This window comes from Pongo pygmaeus, chromosome 8, assembly GCF_028885625.2.
Source record: "Pongo pygmaeus isolate AG05252 chromosome 8, NHGRI_mPonPyg2-v2.0_pri, whole genome shotgun sequence".
Taxonomy (NCBI): domain Eukaryota; kingdom Metazoa; phylum Chordata; class Mammalia; order Primates; family Hominidae; genus Pongo; species Pongo pygmaeus.
In genome coordinates this window covers 135,523,502-135,550,512 of record NC_072381.2, presented here as the reverse complement: position 1 = coordinate 135,550,512, position 27,011 = coordinate 135,523,502, and the positions used below count along the sequence as shown (strand labels likewise).

General features: G+C 41.3%; 1 protein-coding gene across 5 annotated transcripts in view; it reads left to right on the top strand.

The window, feature by feature from the left end:
* The window catches only part of C8H10orf143 (chromosome 8 C10orf143 homolog), a 61,394-nt gene that overhangs the window by 21,210 nt on the left and 13,173 nt on the right, over positions 1–27,011 (top strand). For 3 of the 5 annotated variants that reach the window (XR_008504907.2, XR_010127491.1, XM_054503521.2), the window contains exons 2-3: positions 11,382–11,546; positions 11,655–11,717. Coding sequence is in view for 2 of the 5 variants with exons in the window: in XM_054503521.2 (XP_054359496.1) it covers positions 11,382–11,546; positions 11,655–11,717 (228 nt within the window). In the remaining 3 variants the exon portion in view is untranslated. Of the gene's footprint in view, positions 1–11,381; positions 11,547–11,654; positions 11,718–23,897 lie in introns of all 5 variants that reach the window. The other 2 variants (XR_010127490.1, XM_063670408.1) reach the window with 2 other exon arrangements.

Below are 27,011 nucleotides of genomic sequence, written 5' to 3'. Positions count from 1 at the left end.
TCAGTCTTATTTCTCCACCTAGCCTGAAAGCAGACTCAAGACCCAGCTTGGTCATTTCATGTCACCAGACTTCAGGCAAGTTGGCTAAGGTTTTTTTTTTTTTTTTTTTTTTTTTTTTACTTCTTTTTCCTCATCTATAAAATAGAAATAGAACTCCACATCCCTCCATTGTGACAGGATTATTGTGAGCGTCAAATGAAATAACAAACGTGGAAACATCTAAACTAGTTTTCTATAAATGCAAAGGACATTTATTAGGCTCTGCCTGTTGCAAGTAAATGTGCATAACTGCTTTCCTTAAGATCCTTAATTTATTCAGGACTATAACCTAGGTTTACAGTGTGCTTGGTAAACCTTGCAAGCCTAAAATTAATCCTCAACAAGTCCAGTGTGTTCATTTATGTCTTTTTCAAAATCAAAGTAGAAGAGTGGTTTTTCTTTAATCTTCTCCATTATCTCAAGATAACTCGCTCCCCTAGAATTCAGTTGCCCTCTTACTTTGAGTGTTGGCTTGCTCATATCAGAACTTGCCTTCTCTTTGCCAAGCTAGACTTGGTCAAGAGTGTGGACTGAAAGCTTGAGCATAGTAGGCCGAGGAGTCTTTTTTAAAAAAGGTCACAGTATCAAGATGTTAAGATCCAGTTGGTTAAAGCCCCAGTGTGCCCTGGTAATGCAGGAGTTCAGTGTGAGAATCCTAACTTCTGGCCCTCCTTAGTTGATGCAGTACCAAATGTCATAGAAAGAAACCTCCTAAGACTACAAGGTCATTCTCCAAATGAAAATGTCATAGGAAAGGAATCTTTACTTGATGGAAAGAATGCTTTCTTTCTAAATGGCAGTCTATGGCGCCTTCTTAATCTTGTTCCATCCAGCATTACCTGTTCTGTGTTCAGACCAGTGGGCATCCATATCAGCTGCTCCATCCTGCAGAAGAAACTTTATCATGGTAGGACTTGAACTAAACTGAACCGAAGAAACCTCCCTCAGCCGACTGTTCCTAGTACCTAAGGATGAATTACCCAGCATTATACACTTACACTACAAATGATCTTCAGCATAAGGGCCATTAGTCAATAAAAATTCTCAAAATACCTTCAAAATGAAATATTAGATTATTTTATTTTATATAAAATATATTTTCTTGTGGACTTATTAATTGCATTAGTGATTTCTAATGATTTCCTTTGGTATTTTATTTAAATAATTAATTTATTTTTTTGAAATGGAGTTTCGCTCTTGTTGCCGAGGCTGGAGTGCAATGGCGTGATCCCAGCTCACTGCAACCTCTGCCTTCCAGGTTCAAGTGATTCTCCTTCCTTAGCCTCCTGAGTAGCTGGAATTACAGGCACGTGCCACCATGCCTGGCTAATTTTTTGTATGTTTAGTAGAGATGGGATTTCACCATGTTGGCCAGGCTGGTCTCGAACTCCTGATCTCAGGTGATCCACCCGCCTTGGCCTCCCAAAGTGCTGGGATTACAGGCGTGAGCCACTGCACCTGGCCAGCTCCTTTGGTATTTTAATTTGCTGTATATTGGCTTAACTCATATGCTTGCTCATGTGTTAACACATGTAATACATACGCTTAATTCAGTGTGTTTGATGTTGAAGAGTGTGCCATTTTCTTGCTTTGCTGACTGAAGAGAGCATGTGGTGCTTTTCTGTTGAAGAGGTCAGAGAACCATGCCTCTTCTCTATTCTCCACCCTCCTTTTGAGCCCAGAGCGGAGGCTGCCAGCATGGCTGATCCCCACTGGTGGCAGAGCTGGCACTGGGCTCTGCTCACCCTGCTCCCTGTTCTCTGGCTCTGCTGTGTGTTTCTAGGGGCTTTGGGGAGATATCCCTTGTCTGGTTTGTATAAGGGCTGGCTCTTCTCAGCATAGAAACCAAAGCTTTGAATCTCATCTTTGGCAAACTGTTAGGTCTTCAATCCCCTATCCCTTATAGACATTTCACTCATTAAGCTCACTTGGGACCATCACCGCCAATAAAGTCCCCCTCAACAAATGGTTGTTCTTGCCTCCTCAGGACAGGCAGCAAGGCTTCCTGAGACCTGTGGCAGCTTCATGTGTTTCTATCATTGAGGCAGCACCATCCCTGTTTGCTATTTTAATTTAGCATCATTTGAAACAGCATCTATTTCTCGGCCATGCTCCTGCTTCACCTTTCTCTGATGAGGATGCTGGTCACTTGATCTATTCTAGTTATTGTTACGTAATGGGGTCTTTGTGTATACTTAGGATTTTCATTTCATTCATATAGCGCAAGTGTCTTTTTAGCTTGGCATAAGTCTTCATCTGCCTTTGCGAAGGCTGACAGATCTTCTTGTTCAACATAAGCAGCCCCAGATGTAAATGCCTCTGTGGCAGTCATTTATCTTTGGTCCAGGCCAATCCATGATAACTGAACTATTTGCCAAGTAAGTGTATAGATCAATATTGTATGTGGTCAGCTCTCAATAATCCACAGTAAGTAACAGAAAATATGAATAAATTAATTCACTGTGCTGGCTGAGTGCCACTGAGACGTCATCCTCACATTCCCTAGTGGAACCCACGCTCTGCTCGCCTTGGTGGCAGAGTATGGCTTGGCTCTCCTTTCTCCTACTACAGGCTGTCGGGACCCTGGCCCTTCAGCCCCCTGCGCCCCTTGAAGAATGTCAGCTTTTCATTGCAGATAATCACAAGTCTGCTGACCTTAACGTGCCAAGGGTCATTCAACCACACAGAAAAGGTGTAGAATATAGTTTCATAAGTGTTGTAAATTTCATCCAGAAAGTACAGGTTCTCATTCATATTCATGCATGCCTGTTTGCTTTCCTTTTGAGTAAGTCCTGTGTTATTGAGAAAAGAGGAAGGGAAATAATATTATTGCTATTAGCTGACTATGGTGTTACTGATGGGGGAAAATTGAAACTTGTAAAATTATGTGGGGAATACTTAATATTTCCACTTTTCCCCTTTAATCAGATGATTGAAAGTTGACAGCAAACCAGTTTTAACATAACACACCTCCTTTTGCACTGTAAGGATTGAGCAGATCCTGAATAACCAGAGATCGAAAGCCTTGGTGTTAGTTCTTCAAACTGTCATCCAACTTAGGTGAAGACGTAGAAGGCTGCATTATTTGCAAAAGTCCTAAAGATGATTAATACGATTACTGTAATATATGGCAGAATAAGGATTGAATATATCTTGATATGCTACAAATCAAATACATATTCCAGGGAAATCAGATTTAACTAGTGTACATAGGAGAGCCTACAGTTAAATTAAAAGAAGAAAAAGAGGAAGACAAAGACGGCTTAATAAGCCCCAGGAATGAGAGAGTACGTTTGTGTGGAGAAGCTGAGGGGGTTGCAGGGGAGGTGAGCTCGCATGGACCTGTGTGTGTTGTGGTTGCTGGGGCTGTTGGCCTAGTGTGGGTTTCTCCTGTGCAAACACAGTGGCAAGTGGTGATTCTACTCTGCTAGTTACATGGCATTGAAAGTATTTTGCATGGTTGATTTTAAGCGGGATATTGGCAATTTAGAAACACTGGACTAGGGTGTCTAGGATATGAAGAGTCTGAAGAACATCTTTGAAATGGAATAGTGAGAGAGACTAGGGATGTTTGGTTGGAGAGAACAAGCCTCCAAAGTGTCTGAGAATGATCATCAAATATCTGAATGTTTATCTCATACACAAGGGGCTTTGTTTATTTTATGTTGCTCAAAGGAGAATAGTTAGAAACAGTGGGTTGAGTTTGTGAGAAGGCAATTTGGTTTAGATCAGTATTTCTCTCACATTAGGGATGCAAGATATATATATTTTTTTCATTTTAAAAATCTTGTTATTTTGAAATAGTTTTAGACATACAGAAAGGTTGCAAAAACATAGTATAGAGTTCATATACATCCTTCACTTAAGCTTGTTAATGATCTTAGTATAGTTAGCAAGCCATGAAATTAATGTTGGTGTAGTACTGTTAACTATAGACCTTATTCCATTTTACCAGTTTTTCCACTAATGTCCTTTTTCTGTTGCAAGATCTAACCCAGGATCCCACATTGCATTTAGTTGTTGTGTTTCCTTCCTCTCTTCCAATCTGTGACACTTTGACAGTCTTTTAGGACCTCGACCCTTAGTGATTATTGGTTGGTTATTTGTTGTCCCACGTTTTCGTATGATTAGAGTCAGGGTGTGCATTTGTGGCATGAGCACTGCAGAAGTGATGTTGTGCCATCTTGGTACATTGTACGGAGGAGGGTTCATGGTATCGCGTCTCATTACTGCTGTTGTTCACCTTGTCACTTGACTACAATGGTTTTATCCATTGTAAAGTTACTATTTTTCTCTTTACAATTAACACGAATCTTGGGGAAGATAGTTGGAGGCTGTGCAAACATCCAGTTTCACCTTAAACTTGCCTCCTGATTTTAGCATCTCTTATTAGATCTTGCCCGCAATAATTTTTACTGTGGTATTTACTTAATGCATTTCCCTCTTTCCTTTTGCATTTGTTAATAGAATTCAACGTAAGGAAGTCCTTTCCCTTCTCAGCTATTTATTTACTCAATCATTTTTGATATGGGTAGACTAATAGGCATTTACATTATTCTGTGGATTATCTAGTGCTGTTTTTATTTATTTTATTGCTTAAATAATTCCAGCTTTGGCCAACAGGAAGTTCTTCAGGTGGATGCCTTTGTCTTTTTGACATGCCCTCATTTTACAAGAACTTTCTAAGTTTTTGGCCTATAAAGTGTTTCGGGCTCATCTTGTATATTCCCTGCTCCTTCCCTAAATCAGCTGCTTCCCATGGAGTCCAGATTCCTTTTATGGGAAAATGATATTTAGAAACCAATTTCTAGGTGCTTAGTATAATCTTGCTACTAGGATGCCACTGTCCTTAGCGGACACAGCTAGGATGTATATACGTGTGTGTGTGTGTGTGTGTGTGTGTGTGTATCACCCGCACACACAGTAACCCACACATACATATCTTTATATATTTCTATATCTCTGTCTGGGTATGTATTAAAAATTCTAATACAACATCACTGGGTTCATTGTAGCCTCTCCCTTTTCTGTATTTGTAGCTTATTTCTTCAACAGTGAGAAACTTAGTTCTTATTATTTACAGTGTATTTACTTATTTATCCAATGCCAATAAAGTAATTTCAAAATTGCTAACCCTGTAATAAACACATTTACTAGCTAGAGTACAGCATTTCTATACAGTGCTTTTTGTCTTTATTTAGCATTTGAGTTTCTAGTCAAAATAGTATTTTTTTTTTTTTTGAGACGGAGTCTCACTCTGTTGCACAGGTTGGAGTACAGTGGCGTGATCTCGGCCCACTGCAACCTCCACCTCCCGCGTTCAAGTGATTCTTCTGCCTCAGCCTCCCAAGTAGCTGGGACTACAGGTGCCTGCCACCATGCCTGGGTAATTTTTTTTTTTTTTTGTATTTTTAGTAGAGATGGGGTTTTACCATATTGGCCAGGCTAGTCTAAAACTTCTGACCTTGTGATCTGCCTGCCTTGGCCTCCCAAAGTGCTGGGATTGCAGGCATGAGCCACCACGCCTGGCCCAAAATAGTATTTTTAAAAGTTATTTGGGGTAGTTCTTTTCAGTGTTGCTATGTTACTTATTTATAATGTAGTTAGGTTCATTATTTTTGTATTCCACTTGGGTTCCCCTCCCCCTATGTCCTGGTTTACTTACATTTTTCCCTCACTTTTTGGCGTGTGAAATGTTACTCTGGTGCTTCAATGCAGAGCTATACACTCCCTCTTCATTTCTGTTCCCATGCCACCCTGTTCCCCAACCCTTTCCTACCCACTCTCTATAGGAAAGCAGTCTCTTTCATTTCTCAAATATCCTTCCTGTATTTCTTTTGCAGAAATGAGCAGATAGTGTCCATTTTCTTATAACCTCTTCTTTCTTACACAAAGGATAGCATATTATAGATACTCTTTTGCACTTTGTTTTTTTCACTTAACAATATATTCTGGAAATCACTCTAGACCAGTTCATGGAAATCTTCCTCTTCCTTTTCTTAGTTGCATAGTACTTCATTGCTTGGATGTACCATAGTTTATCCAACCACTCTCCAGTGTAGGGGCATTTAGGTTGTTTCCAATATATTGCACTATTGAATAACTCTGTGCAAATGTGCTTTTTTCCCACATTGTTGGATGTGTATGTTTAGGGTAGATTCTAGAGTCGTAATTGCTGGGTTAAAAAATGTGCATATAGCTTTGTAAGGTATTGCCAAATTTCCCTGCAGGAATTTGCATTCTCACCAGCAAAGCGGGAGGTGCCTGTTTTCCTGCAGCCTCACCAACAGAGGCTACACCACATTCTACAATTTTTGCCATTCTGATAATAAATGATATCTTGATGTTGTCTTAATTTGTATTTCTTTAAATATGAGTGCATTTGAACACTTTTCATGTTTGAAGACCATTTTAATAGCTTTTGTAAATTGTTTATGTCTTTTCTCCATTTATCTTTCAGGTTTTTGGTCCTTTGTTGCTCGGCTTTTGTAATAGTTTTTTATATTCAGGTTATTCACCCTTTTTCTGTGGTATATGTTGCAAACATTTTTCTTCCCCTTTTATCAGTTATCTTTTGATGTTGTTTAGGATTTTTTTGTTTGTTTGGCCTTACAGAAGTTTTTATTTTCATATAGTCAAACTTATCAATCTTGATTTTATTGCCTCTGTATTTTGAATCATAGTTAGAAAATCTTTCCCTACACCAAGATTAGAGAATTCACTCATATTTTCTCCTAGGAATTGCATAGTTCTTTATAATTAGATCTTTTGCATTCAGGTCCCTGATGCATCTGGTTTGGTTTTGTATGTGGTTGTATTAGTCTGTTTTCACACTGCTGATAAAGACATTCTGGAGACTGGGTAATTTATAAAGAAAAAGAAGTTTAATGGACTCAAAGTTCCGTGTGCCTGGGGAGGCCTCACAATCATTGCAGAAGGTGAAAGGCACGTCTTACGTGGCAGCAGGCATGAGAGAGAATGAGAACCAAGCAAAAGGGAACCCCCTTATAAAACATCAGATCTCATGAGACTTATTCACTAACACGAGGACTGTGTGGGGGAACCGCCCCATGATTCAATTATCCCCCACTGGGTCCCTCCCACAACACGTGGGAATTATAGGAGCTACAATTCAAGATGAGATTGGGTAGGGACACAGCCAAACCATCTCATGGTGTGAGGTGCAGACCTAAATTTCTTTTCTTCAAATGGCTCCAAGTTGTCCTGGCACCGTATATTAAAAAGTCCATCCTGCTGGGCACAGTGACTCATGCCTATAATCCCAGCACTTTGGGAGGCCGAGATGGGAGGATTGCTTGAGGCCAGGAGTGTGAGACCAGCCTGGTCAACATAGTGAGACCTCATCTCTAAAAAAAAAAGAAAATTATATATGAATATATAAAAAGTCCATCCTTATCACAGTGATTTGAAACCAAACTTTCATATACATTTTGATTTATATCTGGACTTTTAACGCTACCACACTGGTCTGTTTGTCTCCTTGTGTGCCACCGTGTTTAATTATGGAGTGTCTATGGTTTGTTTTCATGTCCAGGAGTTGTTTTATTTTTTTCTTCAAGGTTTTCCTAGCTCTTCTTGCATATTTGTTTTTCATCGTGACCGTTAGTATCAACTAGTGTAACTCTATAAAATAGTTTACTGGGAGTTTTACTGGGATTATATTGAATTTACAAATTAATTTTTAGGGAGAACTGTCATCTTTATAATGTTGGGTTATCCTGTCCAAGAGTTGGGGATGTCTTTTCTCTTGTTCATATCTACTTTAGTGTCTTTCAAGAATGCCTTACATTCTCCTTGTATAGATTTTGTGCAATGCTTGTTAAATTTGTTCCTAGATATTTAATCCTTGTTGCAATTATTTTAAATGGAGTTTTCTCTGATTATTATTTTGTATTTGAAAGCTATTGATTTTTATTTGTTAATTCTGTATTAGTGAATTCTTTTATTGTTTGAGTTAGTTTTATCATTGATTCTCTGGGGGTTTCCAGATATATATGGTTATCAACTGCAAATAGAAGTGGTTTTACTGCTTTACCCCGTCTTATAATGCTGATTGATTTCTCTCGTCTCAATATATTGGGTAATACCTCTCATACAATGTTGAACAGAAATGGAGACAGTGAGCATCTTTGCCCTGTTCTTGATAGTAGTAGAAATGCTACTAGTTTTTCCCCATTTAGTAATGAATTAAGGAATGTGTATTTTATTAATTTAACAGTATAACCCTCAATTCCTGTTTTCTTTAACTTTTATCGTAAATAAGTTTTAAATTTTGTTAAAGGATTTTTCAGAATCTATGGAGGTCATCACACTATTTCCTTATGTTTATTAATATAGTACATTACATTGAGAGTTTCCTAATATTTTGAATATCTTAGACCTCATTTCATATTTTTACATCGATATCGAGCAATTGATTGGTGTGTAGTTGTATTTTCTTCTTCTTTCTGTCTGGTTTATCAGTGTTACATTTGCTTCATAAAAGGAGACAGTGTGCTAGAATCTTCTTCATAGAGCATTGGCATTACCTGGCCTTTGAAGGTTTGGGAGAATTCCCCTGGGAAACCATCTGGTCCTGGGGCTTGTGGGTAGTTACTTAATAACTCTTTTGTTTCTTCTGGGAAATCATCAGTTTAAGCTTTCTAACTCTAATGGGATCAGTTTTGGTAATCAGACTATCCTTAGGAAGTTATCAGTTACATCTACATTTTTCAAATTCATTTGCATAGAGGTCTGTGAAATATTCCCTTAAGATTTTTATAATTTCTTGTTTCATTGGTTATTTCCCATGTGTCCTTTCTTATTTTCTATTTTTGTATTTACTCCTCCTGTTTCTTGAGTAACTTAACTAGTGGTTTGTCTACTTTTTTCCCTCCAAAAACCAGGATTTATATTTGTACATTAGATCTACTGTTTTTCTATTCTCGACCTCATTAATTTTATCTTATATATTCTTTTTTCTCATTAATTTTAGCTTTCTCCTTCATTTTTTCTTTGTGTATTCTATTGTTTTGCTTTCTTGTTCTTTTCCTAGTTTTTATGAGCTGGGAATTATTATTGTTATTATTTATTTTTTGAGACAGTCTCGCTCTGTTACCCAGGGTGGAGTGCAGTGGCATGATCTCAGCTCACTTCAGCCTCAGCCTTATGGGCTCAATCTTCCTACCTCAGCCTCTTGAGTAGCTGGGACTACAGGTGCACCACCATGCCTGGCTAATTTTTATATTTTTTGGTAGAGACAGGGCACCATGTTGCCCAGGTTGGTCTCAAACTCCTGGCCTCAAGCAGTCTGCCTGCCTTAGCCTCCCAAAGTGCTGGGATTACAGGCATGAGCCACCGTGCCTGGCTGGGAATTATTAATTAATTTTCATTCTTTGATTTTTATTGATAAAAGTGCCAGTGCCATGAATTTTTCTCTGATTACTGCTTTAAATGTATTTCATGGATTCTGACATGTGGTGTTTTCATTGTAATTTTTTTTTTAAATTCTTTCCTCTCAGTTGGTGACCTAAGAAATAATAAGACTCTTCAATTTCCAGGTGGAAGTGCCTTTCTGTTTTTTTGTTTTTGTTAATAATTGATAGTTCATTGCATTATAATCAGAAAGTATTGGTTACGTTTCTACCCTACAGAAATCATTGTTTTTTCCTTTAATGCCATCAGTTGTGACTGTGATGTGGGTTCTTGAGAGGAATGTGTATACTCTATTATCAGGGTATAGAGTTCAATATATGTGTCCATAAGGTCAACCTTGGTTGATTATGTTGTTTAAATCTATCTCCTTACTTGTTTTCTGTATACTTGCTCTGCCTTGTACTGAGAATGGTGTATGAAACCTCCTGTTATTAGTATGTTTCTAACCGTGTTTGCTCACATCTCCTGTAGTCTTTGTTCGATAAAGGTTATGGTTGTATTGTTCGGCTCATAGGTGTTCATGAGTATTATGTCTTCACTGTGAACTGTGGCTTTTAGCATTAAAAAAAAGTCCTTGGTTGTATTTAACACTTTGGGGCTTATGTTCTATGTGATCTGCTCCTGCTCTCTTTTTGTTTTTATTTCTCTATTATACCTTGGTCCATCCTTTTTATTTTTAGCCTTTCAAAATCACTTGATTTTAAGTGCATCTGTATAGTTGGGTCTTGTTCTTTTAAAATTTTGGGTGTAGAAGGATTTGTATTTTCTAGTGATTATTTGTATTTAAACCGATTTAATATCCTTAGGTCCCCTGTTTTATTATTTAACCCTTTATTGTCTGATTCTCAGTTTTTTTCAGCATCAGTTAATACTCACCTATTGCTTATACAATAATGAACTATACAATAATAAGAATTCTCCTCTCTTCCTTTTCCCTCATCTCCCATTTTTAATGCATCATTTCTAGTCTGTCATAAGGTTTCTATATTATGTAAATGCATTAAGTGAAAAAAGTCCATTAAGAATATATTAAATAATAGTAGTACGGATAATAAATACATTTTACAAAAGTGATAAAGGTGGTTTGCAAGTGACTGCAGAGGTTGGGGAGATGCCAGTGTACCATGAAGTGTGTTCTGACATCGGGGCCGTCCAGCAGCGGGGCCTCTTGGGCTGGCTGCCAGGGTTCCTGGGGTGGATTGCTGGCCCTGGGCCAGGGTGGCCTCCATGACTGTTTACAGAGGTCCTCCTGCCTCTGAAACTCTGTGTCAGTTACAACACTGTTACCCTAAAAATACACAAAGTCTTGGGACTTTCAAACTGAGTACTTTTTTCCTTTAGCATTAGAGGATTCCTTTTGTAATTATTTTCTTTAGTTCACATAGTAGTAAAAACCAAATGCTAACTTTCCCAAAGATTATCAGTTATGGACTGTGTGTGCAACCTTTGAAATAAATAAAATTAATTTGCTCTTCAGTGCCAGTGAGACACAGAAGTAGTCACCTGTGAATTATTCATATTGTATTAAGAAAGTATGTAATTTGATACTAAGCAAAAGCATATAACTAGTTTCTTGAACAAAATTTATAGGTTTTGCACATTTTCAATATCAATAAACCAGTCACCATAGTTTATTACAAGAGTTTCAGCCAAAATTATTTGAAATGACTATTTTAAATGTATAAAGCTAAGTAAATATCAGGCAATGCAAGAAATAATGAGGTTAAATGTAGTGGATGATTGTTATTCTGAAAAGATAAAGTTTAAAGTCATCTCCTCAAATGCCCTATAAAGTTTGCCAGCTCCACAGGGGTCTGTATTTGCAGCTGAAGTTTTCTGAAAGCAAATTCAATTAGAGTGTTGTATGCTTTATGAGACCATCTAAAGTGAAATTTTGTTTGTTTCAGAAACGGGCATGCAGGAGATTAGAAGCCAGTGGGCACGAGCGTGACTGCCACCAGGTGAACGTCTGTGCCCTGGCGTCCTGGGGCCCAGAGGACCGGAAGCCTCCATCAAGAGGCTGCCCCCCAGCACCGAGGCCAGAGAGTGGCCAGGGGAGGCTAAGTACAGGGGTATGTTCCTGTTCCCACAAAACTAGTTGTGAGCATGTTGAAATATTTTAATAGAAAGTGTAAATAATCATTGTTCTGATATATCTGCAACTGTGATTTGTTAACTAGATTTCTCAGAATGGTGGAAGGAGCTCAGCCCAGCCTTGCCCAAGATGTATTGCAGGGGAATCTGTAAGTGCATTAACCTTCTTGCTGTGACTTAAAAGATAGACTTCTTCTTAAATATTACATCCATAAAACAAAGTTAATAAAAACTGCAGTTACGTTTCTGAAGAATGAGGAACATAAATAAAAAGGTGAAAATTGATTTAAGCTTTTCTTAGCATTCTATCGGGGTACAAACTAATTTGTGTCCAGCTTCAGATTGGAAATAGAAATTGCAAATACATTTAAAATTCCTTCTAAAAAACAGGGTTTAGGAAAGGTTTAGGAAAGGGACCACTGGATTTGGTTAAAGTAGAGAATCATTTAAGGACATCTTGGAGAAAAGATCTTTCTCATTTAATTTTTCAAATAGCAATCAACATTGCTTTTTTCTTTTCCCTGTTTATGCTTTTCTTGCATGTTTCTATCGTAAACTTCACATAAATCACAGATTTCAGAAGGAAACACAGTGTTCACACCATTAATTCAAAGTAAAGGGAGGTCAGAAACTGCCAGAGTCAGATTCTCAGTCTCTTCTACTGGGCAGAATATCATAAAGTATATATTAGCATAATAATACCTTTGTTATTAATTTTGAACGTACTCCAGGAACAAGTTAATATGTCTTTGATAACCTCTATAATTCTTGGGTTTCTTTAATTTTACATTTGAAATCTTAATACTGCAATAAAATAGAATTATATTTAAATTCCACCTAGAAACCAGGAATTTGTGTGTGTGTTCATGTGTATTTCTGAGATTGCCCCCTAAAGATCTTTAGAGAAATGTATTGCTGTTTTTGATAAGCAAAAGATTGAGTCAATAAATTATGGAGATCCTCAATTAACATACTGTAAGCTACTGTGTTTTACAATGATAAGCACTGATTGTGTTTCAAACGAAGACCTAAAACCATGACAGCCATCACCGTGTCTGATGACAGGGTGAACCTCTAATTATCTGAAGTCCTTAGACAAATAGGAAAACAAAGTTTAGTATGTAACTCATTCCATGAAGGTATACTTTGCTACTTTTTGTACTCTCTTTAGAAAAATTTTCATAGGTTATGTTGCATTCTATGTTGTAATTCTGAACAATGTTGAAATTAAAGATCCAGCAACTTGAATTTAGTATGCTTAGGTTGATTCATGTAACTGTTAAACATACCCTAGAATACAAACGAATAATGCTTACTTTGAGAACTACGCCTCCATTGGGGTTGAATTCCTTGTTTGCCGATGACTGACCAGTGCCTTGTTTGTCCCCACCCCATTTCCATGGAATGTATCTTTCACATCCCCCCCATCTGTTGGAAGCAAACACTTGGAATGTAGTCCAGATTCTTATTGCTTTGAGAGCTTGTGTTCTGGCATGAATGGCTTAAAGAAAAAAAAAATTTAGTTCAAGCAACTGATTGGATCATTTTGGCTAATATTCTGTTTGAACAACAGTACCTATTTGATTAGGGTTTTTCCTTTCTTTGTAATTCCCCAAGCTTGCCTCTGTTATGTTTCGTTGGAAATGAATCTATGAGCAGAAAACCTTCATTGATATGTAAATATCATTTTTTTTGTTAATACTCAATATTCTTTTCATCTAAATTTCAGAAACTGACTTTAAAAAATCAGTTTCCTTTTATTTGTAGTTATTCTCAATAAAATTTCACCCAGGCTTGGGCGTTTTAATATTTACACCCACTATTTCTGAAAGTCTAATGTAAATAAAGATTGAAATGTGAATTTGAAAAGTCACACCTCTTGATATTTGAACAGACTATAGCTGCATATATCTTCTTCTTCTAATAATATGGCTAGTTTCTCTCCTAAGCTTTTAAAATAATAAGACACTATTTTTGTATTATAAAACATCAAAAGGTTCAGTGTTAAATAAAAAGCAAATAGTATTTTTAGAAATGCAAGATCCCTGGGAGTCGTGCTTAACAATAAATCACCAATGGGGCACAATTCCAAATTTCAGAAGACTTTATTAAACTTGCAGTTCCATTCACAAATGCCCGCTTACACATGGGCCTGCCCACTCTCCCGTGATGCCCGTAGGCAGCTCAGAATGGTTCTCTTGGTCAGAGAGAAGCCAAAGTGATGTGAGGGGTAGTTTGTGTGGAATTCCTAGTGGGAAACTTACATGTGATTCTCAGTTTATTTGCTGGCTTTTCTCCAGTAAGCTCCTTTGCATCCTGAATTCTCTAGTGTATTTTTGACCTTCGTAGGATGTCAGCTAATCTGATCTGTTCTGCTCTGAATTCTCAGTATAGCCGTCTGAGCTTGGTGGTCCTTCTGTTCCTAAGCTTTTCCTTACGTTTATGATTGAGTTGTTTCTCACACATAGAGGGTTTTGACATTTTCTCATATGCAAGGACTTCCTCGGTAGACCTCTTCAACCTCATTTTCCAAGTTTGCATTTCGGTCTATTTCTGTTGACCCATTCTGGCGCATTGTAACCATTGTTACAATGGTTACTATTGCAGGAGTGACTGAGGTGGTTTCTTATAGTAATTACTGTTAGGGTTTATCTCCTGCTGTACATTATTATTTAGGAGCGTCACCTCGTAGCCCTGAATCACCCTGCTCATGTTATTGATGATCGAAATGAATGTGGTGGGACCCGGTCTTGCAGCATCCAGGGCGTCCGCTTCTGCCCAGGGTCGGGCTGCTTGCTCTCCCTGTTGTGCGCTGTCTGGGGCTGCAAGTCCCGTAGAGGATGATCGCCGTCGCTAGGAGGCTTCCTTTCCTGCCACTAATGGCTTCCACGCTGGGCAGTCACCTGGGCTGCAGCCTTCCGTTCCCGGATCTGCGCGGCTTGCGTGTGCACAGGCCACATGGTAACCGAGTGTAAAATGGAAATGAAGCTGCTCCTTGCAAATTCAGAGCAATTAAATGAAACCTTAGGGGTCTGCCAGAGGTCTCCAAAATAATGAAAAGAAGGTACATGAAAAGGGGAGGAAGGCTTATAAGGCAGAGAACTGTAGAAAGGATTTAGGATATTGGTTGAGGGGAGACGTGATGATATTTCCTCAGCACCGTGTTTTCCTAGTGGTCTCTGGTCTCTGACGTTTTGTAGCCTCTCAGTGCTGGAATCCTCTGGAGAAGGGGCCACCCTCAGATCTTATTGGGTCACTGGTCAGCCCGTTGCCTGTTTTTTTCTCAGCTCCGACCTCCTTTGTCTGCCCCTCCTCTGTGTTGTGGAGACTGTGTTTCCCAGACTCCTTTGCTTCTGACTTCTGGGAGAATCCAGCCAACGTGAGGCATTGGTAGGACACAGGAATGTGGGGGAGAAGGAGGAGGAGGCCAGAGGATTTCTCTCTCTCTCTCTCTCTCTCTCTCTCAGCCCTCCCCCAGGACATAGCTCCTGCAGAGTAGTCCCTCTGGGCCCATCTCTTGCGAGGTCCACCTCCTCCTCCCTTTGTCCTCCCTGTGAGTGTTTGGCTCCTATAGTAGTCCATTTTCACATTGCTATAAAGAACTACCTGGTGCCTGTCAGTGTCCAGCTTGGGAGAATGAGGCAGGAAAATTGCTTGAACCTGGGAGGTGGAGGTTGCAGTGAGCCAAGATTGCGCCATTGCACTCCAGCCTGAGTGACAGAATGAGACTCCATCATCTCAAAAAAAAAAAAAAAAAAAAGCCAAAAAACACACACACATACACACACACAAACTACCTGAGACTGAATAATTTATAAAGAAAAGAGATCTAGTTGACTCATAGTTCCACAAGCTGTACAGGAAGCATGGCTGGGAGGCCTCAGGAAACCTACAATCCTGGTGGAAGGTGAAGAGGAAGCAAGCATGCCTTACCATGGCAGCAGGAGAGAGAGAGAGAGAGCCAGAGGGGAAGTGCCGTGTACTTTAAAACAACCAGATCTCATGAGAACTCACTATCACGAGAACAGCAAGGGGAAGTCCGCCCCCATGATCCAGTCACCTCCCACCGGCTCCCCTCCAACACGTGTGGAGTATAATTCGAGATGAGATTTGGGTGGGGACACAGAGCTGAACCATATCAGCTCCCCCATTTGGCTTCTCATCTCTTCCATCATTTGTGTAGCCAAATCCTGTTACAGTCCCTCTGTTTGAAATATACCTAGATTGGTTTCTGTTTTCTTACCTGCGTTAATCATCTAATGAATGGACAGATTCTCCTGGGGAGGAAGGTTGCTGTTTCTAACAGAGGTCTCCGGCCTTTGTTGTCCCCTGCAAGGGCTCAGTCAGTAGTCCACAAGCTTGGCACTCCAGAGTGCTGGCAGGGCTGATCCTGGTGATAAGCCACATGAGTCCCGAGAGCCTGGACATGAAAGTTAAAAATACAGTCAGGCCCTTCAATGTTGCCCATTGCTAATGCTCCTTCGCTCCCTTTTATGTGTGGTTATTGGTTTTTATTGCTCAAACGGGTAGGGAGTTACCACTGAAAAGCCAGCATGCAAAACGTGGTGTTTCCTGGTTCCATGCAGCCTCTGCTCCCCGCGTTGATTCTGGATACCAGCATTGTCATTAGCCTTATCTTTTTTTTCTTTTTTTTTTTTATTGAGGGCAAATAGCAAAGGAGCAGTCTTAATAAGCTTCCATATTATTCACTTTTGACATTGAAATCTATTGCCTGACAACATTTGTGTGTGAGTGGTATATATGGTATGTGTGCCTGTGTGTGTCTGTGTACGTATGTAGTGTGTGTGCACGTCTGTGTGTGTGGAGTCAGGCAACGTAGGAGTAGAAATTGAGGGTAGGGGAAGGAAGGTGTTTGGTCCAAACCTATTGCTTTGGTTCAGTTTTCCCTTGTAGGGACACCAGGAGGAGCCAAAGTATGATTATTCTGATTCTAAATGGATGCATTTTTTCTTTGTATTTCTTTTTATCTCCAAATGGGTTACCTTTAAAGTATTTCTGTTTATTTTGTTTACATGTCTGTACGTTATTGGTCATTGCTTTCTACATCTACATCATCTATAAATACTGCACTAGAACAGGAAGGCCTGGAACCCAGTGATCTCTGCCCTCCTCTGGTGCCTGCAGTGATGGCTGAGAACGCTGCCTGTGCTTGCTAGGGCGGGTCCGAGTGTCAAGCTGGGGATGGGACCAAAGATGGAAATGTAACGTTCTGACATCGATGAACAGAGATCGATGCGCAGTGCCCTGCTCTTTGTGTCCTGTCTCGGCCACAGCTGATAGCAAGCATCCTTGTCAGTTCTTTCTTTTTCTGTCCTGAGAGAAGAAAACACAATCATGGAGGGATCAACGGGAACTTCATTGATCATTCTTTGAGAATCAAGTTGTGCTCCATGCATTTCTCCCCCCAGGTTTGTCAAGGATCCTGGAGTTCATTGGTCTAACCCTGTCAATTTACAGATAAGGAAAGTGAGGTCCCCAGGGGCTAAGCCATTGGCCTGCCACGTACCGTGGTTGATGGGGAGGCAGGGGCCTGAGCACTCGGCTTGGAGCCCCCTCTGCTTTCTGCTCTTTTTGGCTGATCAGTGTGTTTGCAGTCAGCATGTCGGCATCACTCCCTGACACTGACAGCCCAGCGTCAGGCTCAAACACCCTCTGAGAAGTGTGGCAGTGACAGTGCGGGTTTTTGTGGACTTCATCCCCAGACACAGTGAGAAGCTCTTGGCTAAGACACAGGGCTGATTTACTCACACTGTGAGGGAATAAGCTGGGAACAGAAGAGTCTGGCTGTGTCAGTATAGCCAAATACGAATCCCAGAATAGACGGGTCTGAATAGACCACTGACAAAATCTTCGGATTTAGCTACTAGCAGTAGCTGACAGTGAGTACTTTCTCTGGAATATGGATATTGAAAAACTACCTTTAAAAAAAATTTTAACTGTTATTTAGATCATTTTCTGGTGCTGAAGGAGCTGAGGGGCTTCAGATGACTAGAAGAAAAAAGAAAAAAGTTCAATTTAGACTTCCTACAAACATGTTAGATAAAACCGACACAGATGTGTCCTCCTCCTGCTGCGGAGACTCAAGGTAGACTCTGATAAAAAACACACAGCTGATCATGTAATAGGCGAAGAGAGAAATCAAAAGTAGAGCCCTTGGGACCAACACACTCTTTAGTGGCCGTTCCTGGGTCTGGGTACTTTTTGGGTTTGGTCCTAGAATGCACCCAGGGCTGGGAACTGGAATGCTCATGTCCAGAGATAGATGTGGTTTTGGCCTAACAGAGGTGTGGGAGCTAGAATTTGGATCCTTGCATAAAGTTTAGAGCATGAAGATCTGATTATACCCTAAAAGGGGACTGGAAATTACAATACCAGGCCATGCATGGGTGTGGGCTCCAAGTTTATTTTATCGCAATCGTATAGGAACAAAAAGTAGAAGCCCTGCCATAAAAACAGTTGCAGCCCATTGAAGTCCTGAAGGCCTTGGGTGGCGGCAGGTGCAGAATTGTCCTGTAGGCATGCCTCCACCACCCAGTGTGCAGGAGATTTGGAGATAAAACAACCCCCATGGAGGATAAGATCACAACAGAAAAATAAGCACATAAACAAATCTACCACCATGGTGAGAAGAGGGGCCGGGAAATAAACAGTAGAATCGAAATCTCCAACAATCTAGAAATAATTGAAGAACCTGAAGTTGGATATAAAGTATGGGCACAACTCATTTTATTGCACTTCACTTTAGTGTGCTTTGAAGGTATTGTGGTCTTTACACATTGAAGATTTGTGGCAACCTTGCATTGAACAAGCCTGTTTGGTGCCATTGTCCCAAAAACATATCCTCATCTCATGCTTCTGTGTCAGCATTTTTAAACAACAAAGTATTTTTTAAATTAAGGTGTGTACATATTTTTAGGCAGAATGTTGTTGCACACTTAATAGGCTACAAGCATATTGTAAACAAAACTTGTATATGCACTGAGAAACCAAAAAATTTGTGTGACTCACTTTATGGCAGTGTTCTGCAACCAAGCCTGCCGTGTCTGTGAGGTGTCCTGTAGTTATTTTATAAAACAATTAAAGAAGAAATAGAGCCATAGTAAGAAACGAAGACAGTTTGAAAAAAATATTGGAAGGTTCTTTTAAAAAGAACTAAAAGTGCATGATACGTTCATTGAAGTTTTTTTAAAAAGTCATCAGATTAAACAAAGTTAAAGACAGAATTAGTGAATTAGAAGACAGAGCTGGATAAATCCCCCAAGCATAGCAAGAGAGATAAAAAGATGGAAAGTATAAAAGTGTAATTAGGAGTCATAGAGGAAAGAATGAGAATGCCCATTAGGAAATCCAGAAGGAAGGACTTTAGAGAACGTTTGAGTAGAATAGTTGAAAAGATAATGGCTGAGAATTTTCCAGAATTGAAGAAAGGCCTATGTGGTCAAACAATTTTGAAGTAGAATAACAAGCAAGGGAAATTATCCATCAGATATCAAGATATATTACAAAGCTGTGACCATTAAGACAATGTGTTAACTGGCCTAAGTGTAGACTAACCAATGAAATAAAATTGAGATCTTTAAACATGCATACATGGCAGTATGAAGGCATTATAAATGAGATTTACATACACCTATAAATTGTGCCAGGGCAATTAGTTATCCATATATGAGGAAAGATAAAATTAGATCTCTGTCTCACACAAAATCAATTCTAGGAGGTGGGAGGTGGGGATGGGAGTTAATAAGAACCTATATATGAAAAAAAAAAAAAAACAAAACCTTTAACATTGTTAGTTAAGGTTAGAAAATATAGAATATGATGGCCAGGTGCGGTGGCTCATGCCTATAATCCCAGCACTTTGGGAGGCCAAGGCGGGCAGATCACCTGAGGTTGGGAGTTTGAGACCAGCCTGACCAACATGGAGAAACTGCGTCTCTACTGAAAATACAAAATTAGCCAGGCGTGGTGCATGCCTGTAGTCCCAGCTACTCGGGAGGCTGAGGCAGGAGAATCACTTGAACCTGGGAGGCAGAGGTTGCGGTGAGCCAAGATTGTGCCATCGCACTCCAGCCTGGGCAACAGGAGTGAAACTCTGTCTCAAAAAAAAAAAAAAAAAATATATATATATATATATATAGAATATAACTGCATATATTAAGACATGCTACATATCAGAATTCTTTCATCATTGTCTAAGAAAAGCTCTTTGCAGGAAAGATATTTACAATGCACAAAATATAAAGATGGGTATCTTGAATAAATATGCAAATCAGTCCAGTAAATAAATGGGCAAAGTATATCACCTGGCAGTTCAGAGAAGAGGAAACTCAAAATAGCCAATAAATATAAATAGGTGTTAAACCAGTAATTTAAGGGCTTGCAAATGAAACCATCAAATTAGCAAAAATAAAAATGTTGCTATAAGTGTGGGTGAGGTTGTAGAGTGAAAGGACGTGTTCACTTCCTCAGAAGCCACGTAAATGGGTAAAGCTTATGGTGGGCATTTCTGGTAAGCTAGAAGATATAGTCCTAGGTGTATACCCTAGTAGATGCCCAAGAAAGTGTATACAAAATGTTTGTTGTATTTGGGAGGCTGAGGCGGGCAGACCACTTGAGGTCAGGAGTTTGAGACCAGCCTGGCCAATATGGTGAAACCCCATCTCTACTAAAAATACAAAAACATTAGCTGGGTGTGGTGGTGCATGCCTGTAGTCCCAGCTACTCGGGAGGCTGAGGCAAGAGAATCACTTGAGCCTGTGAGGTGGAGGTTGCAGTGAGCCAAGATCCCACCACTGCACTCCAGCCTGGGTGACGCAGCAAGACTCTGTCTCAAAACAAAATATTTGTTGTAGCACTGTTAGCGTAAGAAAAGCCAGAAACAACCTAAATGTTCATCAATAGAATGGATAAATGAATTGCAATCGATTTACTCAATGAAATGTTATAGAGAGCAGTGAAAATGGATCAAATGGAGAAAAAAGGAAACTACAGAAGGATCTGTGTAGAATGATACTATTCTAGATACAATTTTAAGCATGGGAAACATTGATATATATCTACTAAAGGAATAAAAACATTTGTGAGAGTGGTAAACAACTTCAAAATAAGGGAGTTACTTCTACTGAGTGGAAGGGCTCAGGGCGCAGTGTTTTGGTGAATCTAATGTTTTATCTCCTAAGTTTCGTGATGGTTCATGAGTGTTTGTTATACTGTCGTCTGTACCTTTTTTTGTATGTCTGAAGGATCACAGTGAGTCTTGGGTGTTATGTATCCACACATAGATAGGTCATCGTGACACTGGAGGACATCAAAGGCAGAGAAACATCTGTAGAGCTGCTAGAGATAAATGACTGGCTAAGCATGCAGGGATGATAATTTGACAACAGATCTCTTATTAGTAGCAATAGATGTCAGAAGACCTGGGAACGCATCTTTGAGCTGCTAAGGGGACTGCTCTGTGACGTGCATGTGGACAGGCTGCACCAGGTCTGGGGCTGCGATGGCCACTGCAGTGGGGTTCCTCTCCCCACCCCAGAAAATTCAGTTACCAAAACTGACTCAAGAACAGAGAACAAAATCAGATCAGTAACAATGGAAGGATCTGGGAAGGTTATCAAAAAGCTCCCATCACAGGGATTTTACAGATTTTAAAAACCCTGTGTGAAAGAACACATGGATGATTTAACATTAGAAAAACGACTACATTGTCTGATCAAAGGGAAAAAAGAGATCATCTATTAGATGCAGAAACAGCGTACAGATGCTAATCCCATTCATGATATATATTTAAAAACTCCACAAACCAGAAATAGAAGGCTTTCTTCTGGTAAAAATTAAGGACGTGATACTTAGTAGAAGCATCTGTGTTGAAGAGAAAAGGACGAGGATGCTATTAGCACTTCTGCTCGGTATGCTATAGCTCCTAGCTGGCATAATGTGATAAGAAAAAAATGAAACAATGGGCATAAGAACTGGAAAGAGAAAAATCTAAATTGTTATTTCCCGATGGTATATTTATCTATATAGAATATCCAAAGCTGACCACAGTGACTCATGCTTATAATCCCAGCACTTTGGGAGGCTGAGACAGGAGGATTGCCTGAGCCCAGTAGTTGGAGGCTACAGTGAGCTATGATTATGCCACTGTACTCCATCCCAGGCGGCAGGGTGAGAACCCATCTCTTAAAAAAAAAAATTTCCAGAAAATCTGCAGATAGACTACTAGAACTAATATCCAGCAAGGTTGTTGAATATAAGATGAACCCACAAAAATAGATAGACTCTTATTTACTGGTAACAGTCAATTAGAAGAACAAAACTCCATTTATATGGTTGCAGCGTGAGGATGTAAGTTACTATCTAGTGTTCTGTATTTCATCCTGAAGGACTCCCGTCAGCATTTCTTGTAAGGCAAGTCTTCCAGCGACAGATTTTCTGTTTTTGTTTATCTGGGGATGTCTTAATTTCTCTATCATTATAATTTCAATGTCGTTTGGTTTTGTTGGATATTGAGGAAAGGCGTGTGTGGCCACATGGTTTTGAAGTAGAGTAACAGGTGCTGACAGTCTTTCTTCTGGCACTTGGAATATGTCATCTCACTGCCTCTCCCTCCATGATGTCTGATGCGAAATCAGCTGTTAGTATCACTGAGGCTCACTTGCATGTGGTATGTCGCTTCTCCCTTTCTGTGTTCAAGATTCTTTGGTTCTAGATCATTTTATTATGATGTGTCTAGGTGTGGATCCCTCTGGGTTCATGCTAGTGGAAGTTAATTGAGTTTCTTGTATATATAATGTTTTCAAATCAAATCTGCGAAGTCTTTGGCCATGATTTTAAAAATATTCTTTCTGCCCTTTCTCTGTGTCCTTTTCCTCTGAGACTTCCGCATACAGGTGTGTTGGGACACCTGATGGTGCTGCACTGGTGTCTTTGAAGCTCTGTTCATTTTCCTTCGCTTTTTTTTTTCTGTTCCTCAAACTGGATAATCTCAATTGATTTCATGTTCATTGGTTCTTTCTTCTGCTTGCTTAAATCTGCTGTTGAGCCCCTTTAATGAATTTTTAATTTCACTTATACTTCTAAACTGTAGAACTTCTGTTTAGTTTGTATGTATAAAATTCTCTCTTTATTGATAATTATCTATTTGGTGAGACATCATTCTGCTTTTCTTTAATTCTTAATCATGATCTTTTTTTTTTTTTTTTTTTGAGATGGAGTTTTGCTCTTGTTGCCCAGGCTGGAGTGCAGTGGCATGATCTCAGCTCACTGCAACCTCCGCTTCCCAGGTTCAAGCGATTTTCCTGCCTCAGCCACCCAAGTAGTTGGGATTACAGGTGTGCGCCACCACGCCTGGCTACTTTTGTATTTTTAGTAGAGACGGGGTTTCACCGTGTTGATCAGGCTGATCTCAAACTCCTGACCTCAAGTGATCCACCCACCTCGGCCTCCCAAAGTGCTGGGATTACAGGCGAGAGCCACCGTGCCCGGCCATGACCTTCTTTAGTTCTTTGACCATATTTAAAATGGCTGAGGTGAAGTATCTGTCTGGTAAGTTCATGTCTGGGCTTTGTGTTCTGTTTGCCCTTCCGGGTCAGATCCACTGGCCCACCTTTCCTGGCATCTGTGCAGGAGGCCAGCCTGCATGGCTTACATCCAGGGGGTGCTTGGGCTCTCCCACTTCCCTTTGGGCTCAACCGCTAGGGGGATTTGGGGCCGGCAACAGGAGGCCGGAGAACGAGAGCAGGGTATGTGGCCATGTCCCCTGGCCAGTGTCACTCAGCAGCATGTGTCACCTCCTCCTTCCAGGTTCTGGTAGCCGCTGCTGCCCTTTATCCCTTGGGTCTGGCCCCTGCACTGTCCCTCGTGGCTCCCAGGACAACTTTGTGACAAATCCTTTTGTAATAACCCCTTTGTGAGGTCTCCTATTCGCCCATGTATCTGTTTCCTGTTGGGGCTATGACTGGTACAGAAGGGTGCACGCCCACTTTCGAGTGTTGATGCCTCCAAGAAGGAAGGCAGGAAGATGAGGCAAGGGTGTGACAGGTGTCCATCGGCACAGGGCACAGCAGGTGCTCTAAAGACATTTCATCATACAAAGATGCATGCAGGCAAAGACAGATGATTGTCTTAGAGGTCCAAGCTTTTACTTTAGGCCTTTGAAGAATTCTCTTGAGAAGGGACAGTGTTTTATGGCAGTAAAGACGAATATGCTGTTAAAGGAAGAAAAAATGACTCCTCTGGCAGATGGTAATGGCAGGAATCATCAACATCTTTAACCCACAGAGGGCTGCTGTCATTCTGTCACACAGGTACTCGAGGAGAAGCGGAGAGCTAGCCACGGCCAGGACTCTGCCCATTAAGGAAAAATGGCTTCAGCAAAAAGGGAAGGGGATGCGGGTGCAGTTCTCTCCTCCCCCTGTCCACAGGGATGACTTGCAGCTAGATGTACCGGAGGTGAAGGCATCAATCTGGGTGTTTCACGTGGTGGTCCCAGATGGAGTGAGGTGTGTCCCTGTTGGCGCTGCTGTCCTTGCTGGCTCCACAGACAGGTCATGGAGAGCCCAGCGAGGAAGGCTTCCAAAAAGGAAAGGGGGACGTTTTGAGGGAGTTCATGAGTGGTGGTAAACCCCGCAAAGAAGCCGTTGCAGTGAGAGATGAAAGAAGGGCTGAGGCCACACACGTGTGCCCCAAGGGTGTGGAGGAGAAGGCTCTGGGCAGCGGGTGCAGCCAGGAGCAGCTGGCCCCAGGCCCTTTTCATCCCAGGGTTAGAAGCAAATAAAAACTCCCTCTTCACAAACATCGTTCTCTTGCTCCGTGGAATTGTGTTTTACCAAAAGTGGAAAAGGGTTTCCCATTATTGCTGATCAAATCACTTTTCAAGCCTGACCAAACAGGGGGCAGGGCATTTTAATTGTCCACAGTAAGACTCACAGTCGAGGCACAATGAGCCTGACGCTCCTCATCAGACCTGCCTCTGGTGGTTGGTGTGGGCCATCTGTGAGTCCCAGAGTCCGAGGGCTTGAGGTCCCACTGGCCCAGCCCCAGTCTAGATTGGGGTCAGTATGAGGTTTCTCTTTGGGTGTCACTGGGGGCTGCTTGCTTTGAGAGAGACAAACTGGGACGTGTCAAGAGGAGAGAGTAGGATGATGGGGGGCTTGAGATCATGCCAGGGCAGAGGTTTACACGAGCAATTTCGAAAGGTTCCTTTGTGTCTAAGAGAGAGTAGAATGATGCAGGGGCTTGAGATCACACCGGGGCAAAAGGTCTAAAGAGCAATTTCTAAAGGTTCCTTTGTGTCTAAGATTCTGGGTCTTGGCCAGCTGCTTTGGCTCACACCTGTAATCCCAAGACTTTGGGAGGCTGAGGCGAGTGGATCGCCTGAGGCCAGGAGTTCTAGCCCAGCCTGGACAACATGATGAAACCCTGTCTCTACCAAAAAAAAAAAAAAAAAAAAAAAAAAATTAGCCAGGTGTGGCGGCAAGCACCTGTAGCCCCCAGCTACTCAGGAGGCTGAGCTGGGAGGATCTCTTGAGCCCAGGAGGCTGAGGCTGCAGTAAGTCATCACTGAGACACTGCACTCCAGCCTGGATGACAGAGCCAGACCCTATCTCAAAACAAAAAAACAAAAAAACAAATTCTGGGTCTCAGTCCTCAAATTGATGTGGCTCTTCGTACCCAAGTTTTATCCTTTCTGTCTCAAACATGTCTTCCAGATGTACCCCTCCTTGAACAGAGCGGGGAAGAAAGTCAGGAGAAAGTCACCTCAGTGAATAGCTTTTTTTAAAAAAAATCGTCGTGTTTTTCAAGTTACGTGGTTGGTGATGATGAAATGAATTAAACAGCATTTCCCTGCAATCCCCCGTCTCTCCCCTAAGAGAGGCCCACTGTCTCCTGGGCCTGCGCACCCCACGGCACCTCCAAGTGAGCCTCCCAGGCTTCCGCTGACTCTGCCCCTTCAGTGCACGGCCCAGAGCCACAATTTGCCAGCTGGGCTCCTGTGCTCAGAGTCTCCCAACAGAACAGGTTCTTATCCAAAGAAGTTCAGGAAATGCTACGTACTTTCCCCTACCTTTTAGAGATTTGATGTCCATTAGACTATGAAAGACCTCAAGAACTGCATGAAGAAACTTGTTTCCAAAATGTCCTTTTGTAAAGGGATACCTGCTACACATGTGATTCCGGGAATATATTGGGAAGCACAGGCCTGTTGAGTAAATGCAGCACCTGTATTCACCATGGCATCCAGGGCCCTTCAAATCTCAGTGCTGCTTGACCTCCCAGACAGCTGCTCCCATCCCTACCATGTGCACCACAAGCCCCTGCTCCAGCCGCCACAGCTTCTCTGATCCTGGAGCGGTCTGACCTTGTGCTGTTCTTACTGCTTGGGGTATACCTGCCCACCTCCAAAGATTCTCTTGCTCTTTTGCGGCCCACCCGAGATTCCTGTCTTGCGTGAAGCCTTCTTCAGGCCCCTTACCAGGTAGGGTCACGTGCTGTCTTCCCTGGCTCCTGTAGCATTTCATTCTGATCACTCGAAGGAGCCATCAGTATCTCACGCCAGTACTCTGCTGTCTGATACTCCCTCCAGGCAAGTCCAGAGTCTCTCCTGTCTGGTTCCTGTGGGTCAGGGCAGCCCCTGCCTTCCAGGCAGCAGGGACATCATCAAGGACTGGACTGCTTTGTCCCCCCACCGCCCAGCCTACCCCACCCTTACTGGGCTGCAGCCAGCTCAGGAGCCTGTTGCCCTGATGGTGGAGTCCTTGCAGGACAGGGAGGCTGTGTCTGTCTCTGCCTGTGGGCCAGAGTGCCGTGCTGCTATGTGCCAGGATATGTGGCCAAGTGTGACAGAGATTCCTAGATGCTGACGAGCCTCTCATTGCACAGTGGTACAGTGTCTGGCCAACTGTCTATCCCCAGCCATCTGGTTCTCCCAGTTACTTCTGCGGGTGAAGGTGAGGAGATGAGTTGCCTGCTCCAGGAGATGGGTGGGGGGCCGGAGGGGCCCTGGCGGGGATTGCCGTGAGCCTCTGTTACTCCCAGGTGTCCCTGGTGAGAGGCGCCACTTTTGTGTTGCTTTTGTGCTGAATCCTGATTCAATATTTAGACATTTTTTAAAAATTTATTTTATGAATATATGAATAGTGTTTTCATTCTCTTGCTATTCCTCAAAGTACTATAGGAAAGAAGGGAAGTAACATTTATTGAAAGTGTTCTGTGTACCAGTCACTACTGGAAATGCTTTAAATATCTTAATTATAATGTAATATATATTAATATGTCTATAAACAGATACCTCAGGAATTAAGATATCACTTAAAAGTAGTCATTTTAAATGTAGTGCTTTGTGTTGGCAAATGTATATATAGCCAAGGTGTATTAATTTGGCCAAGGTAAACTAATTCCCACGATGTGCTGTTTTATCT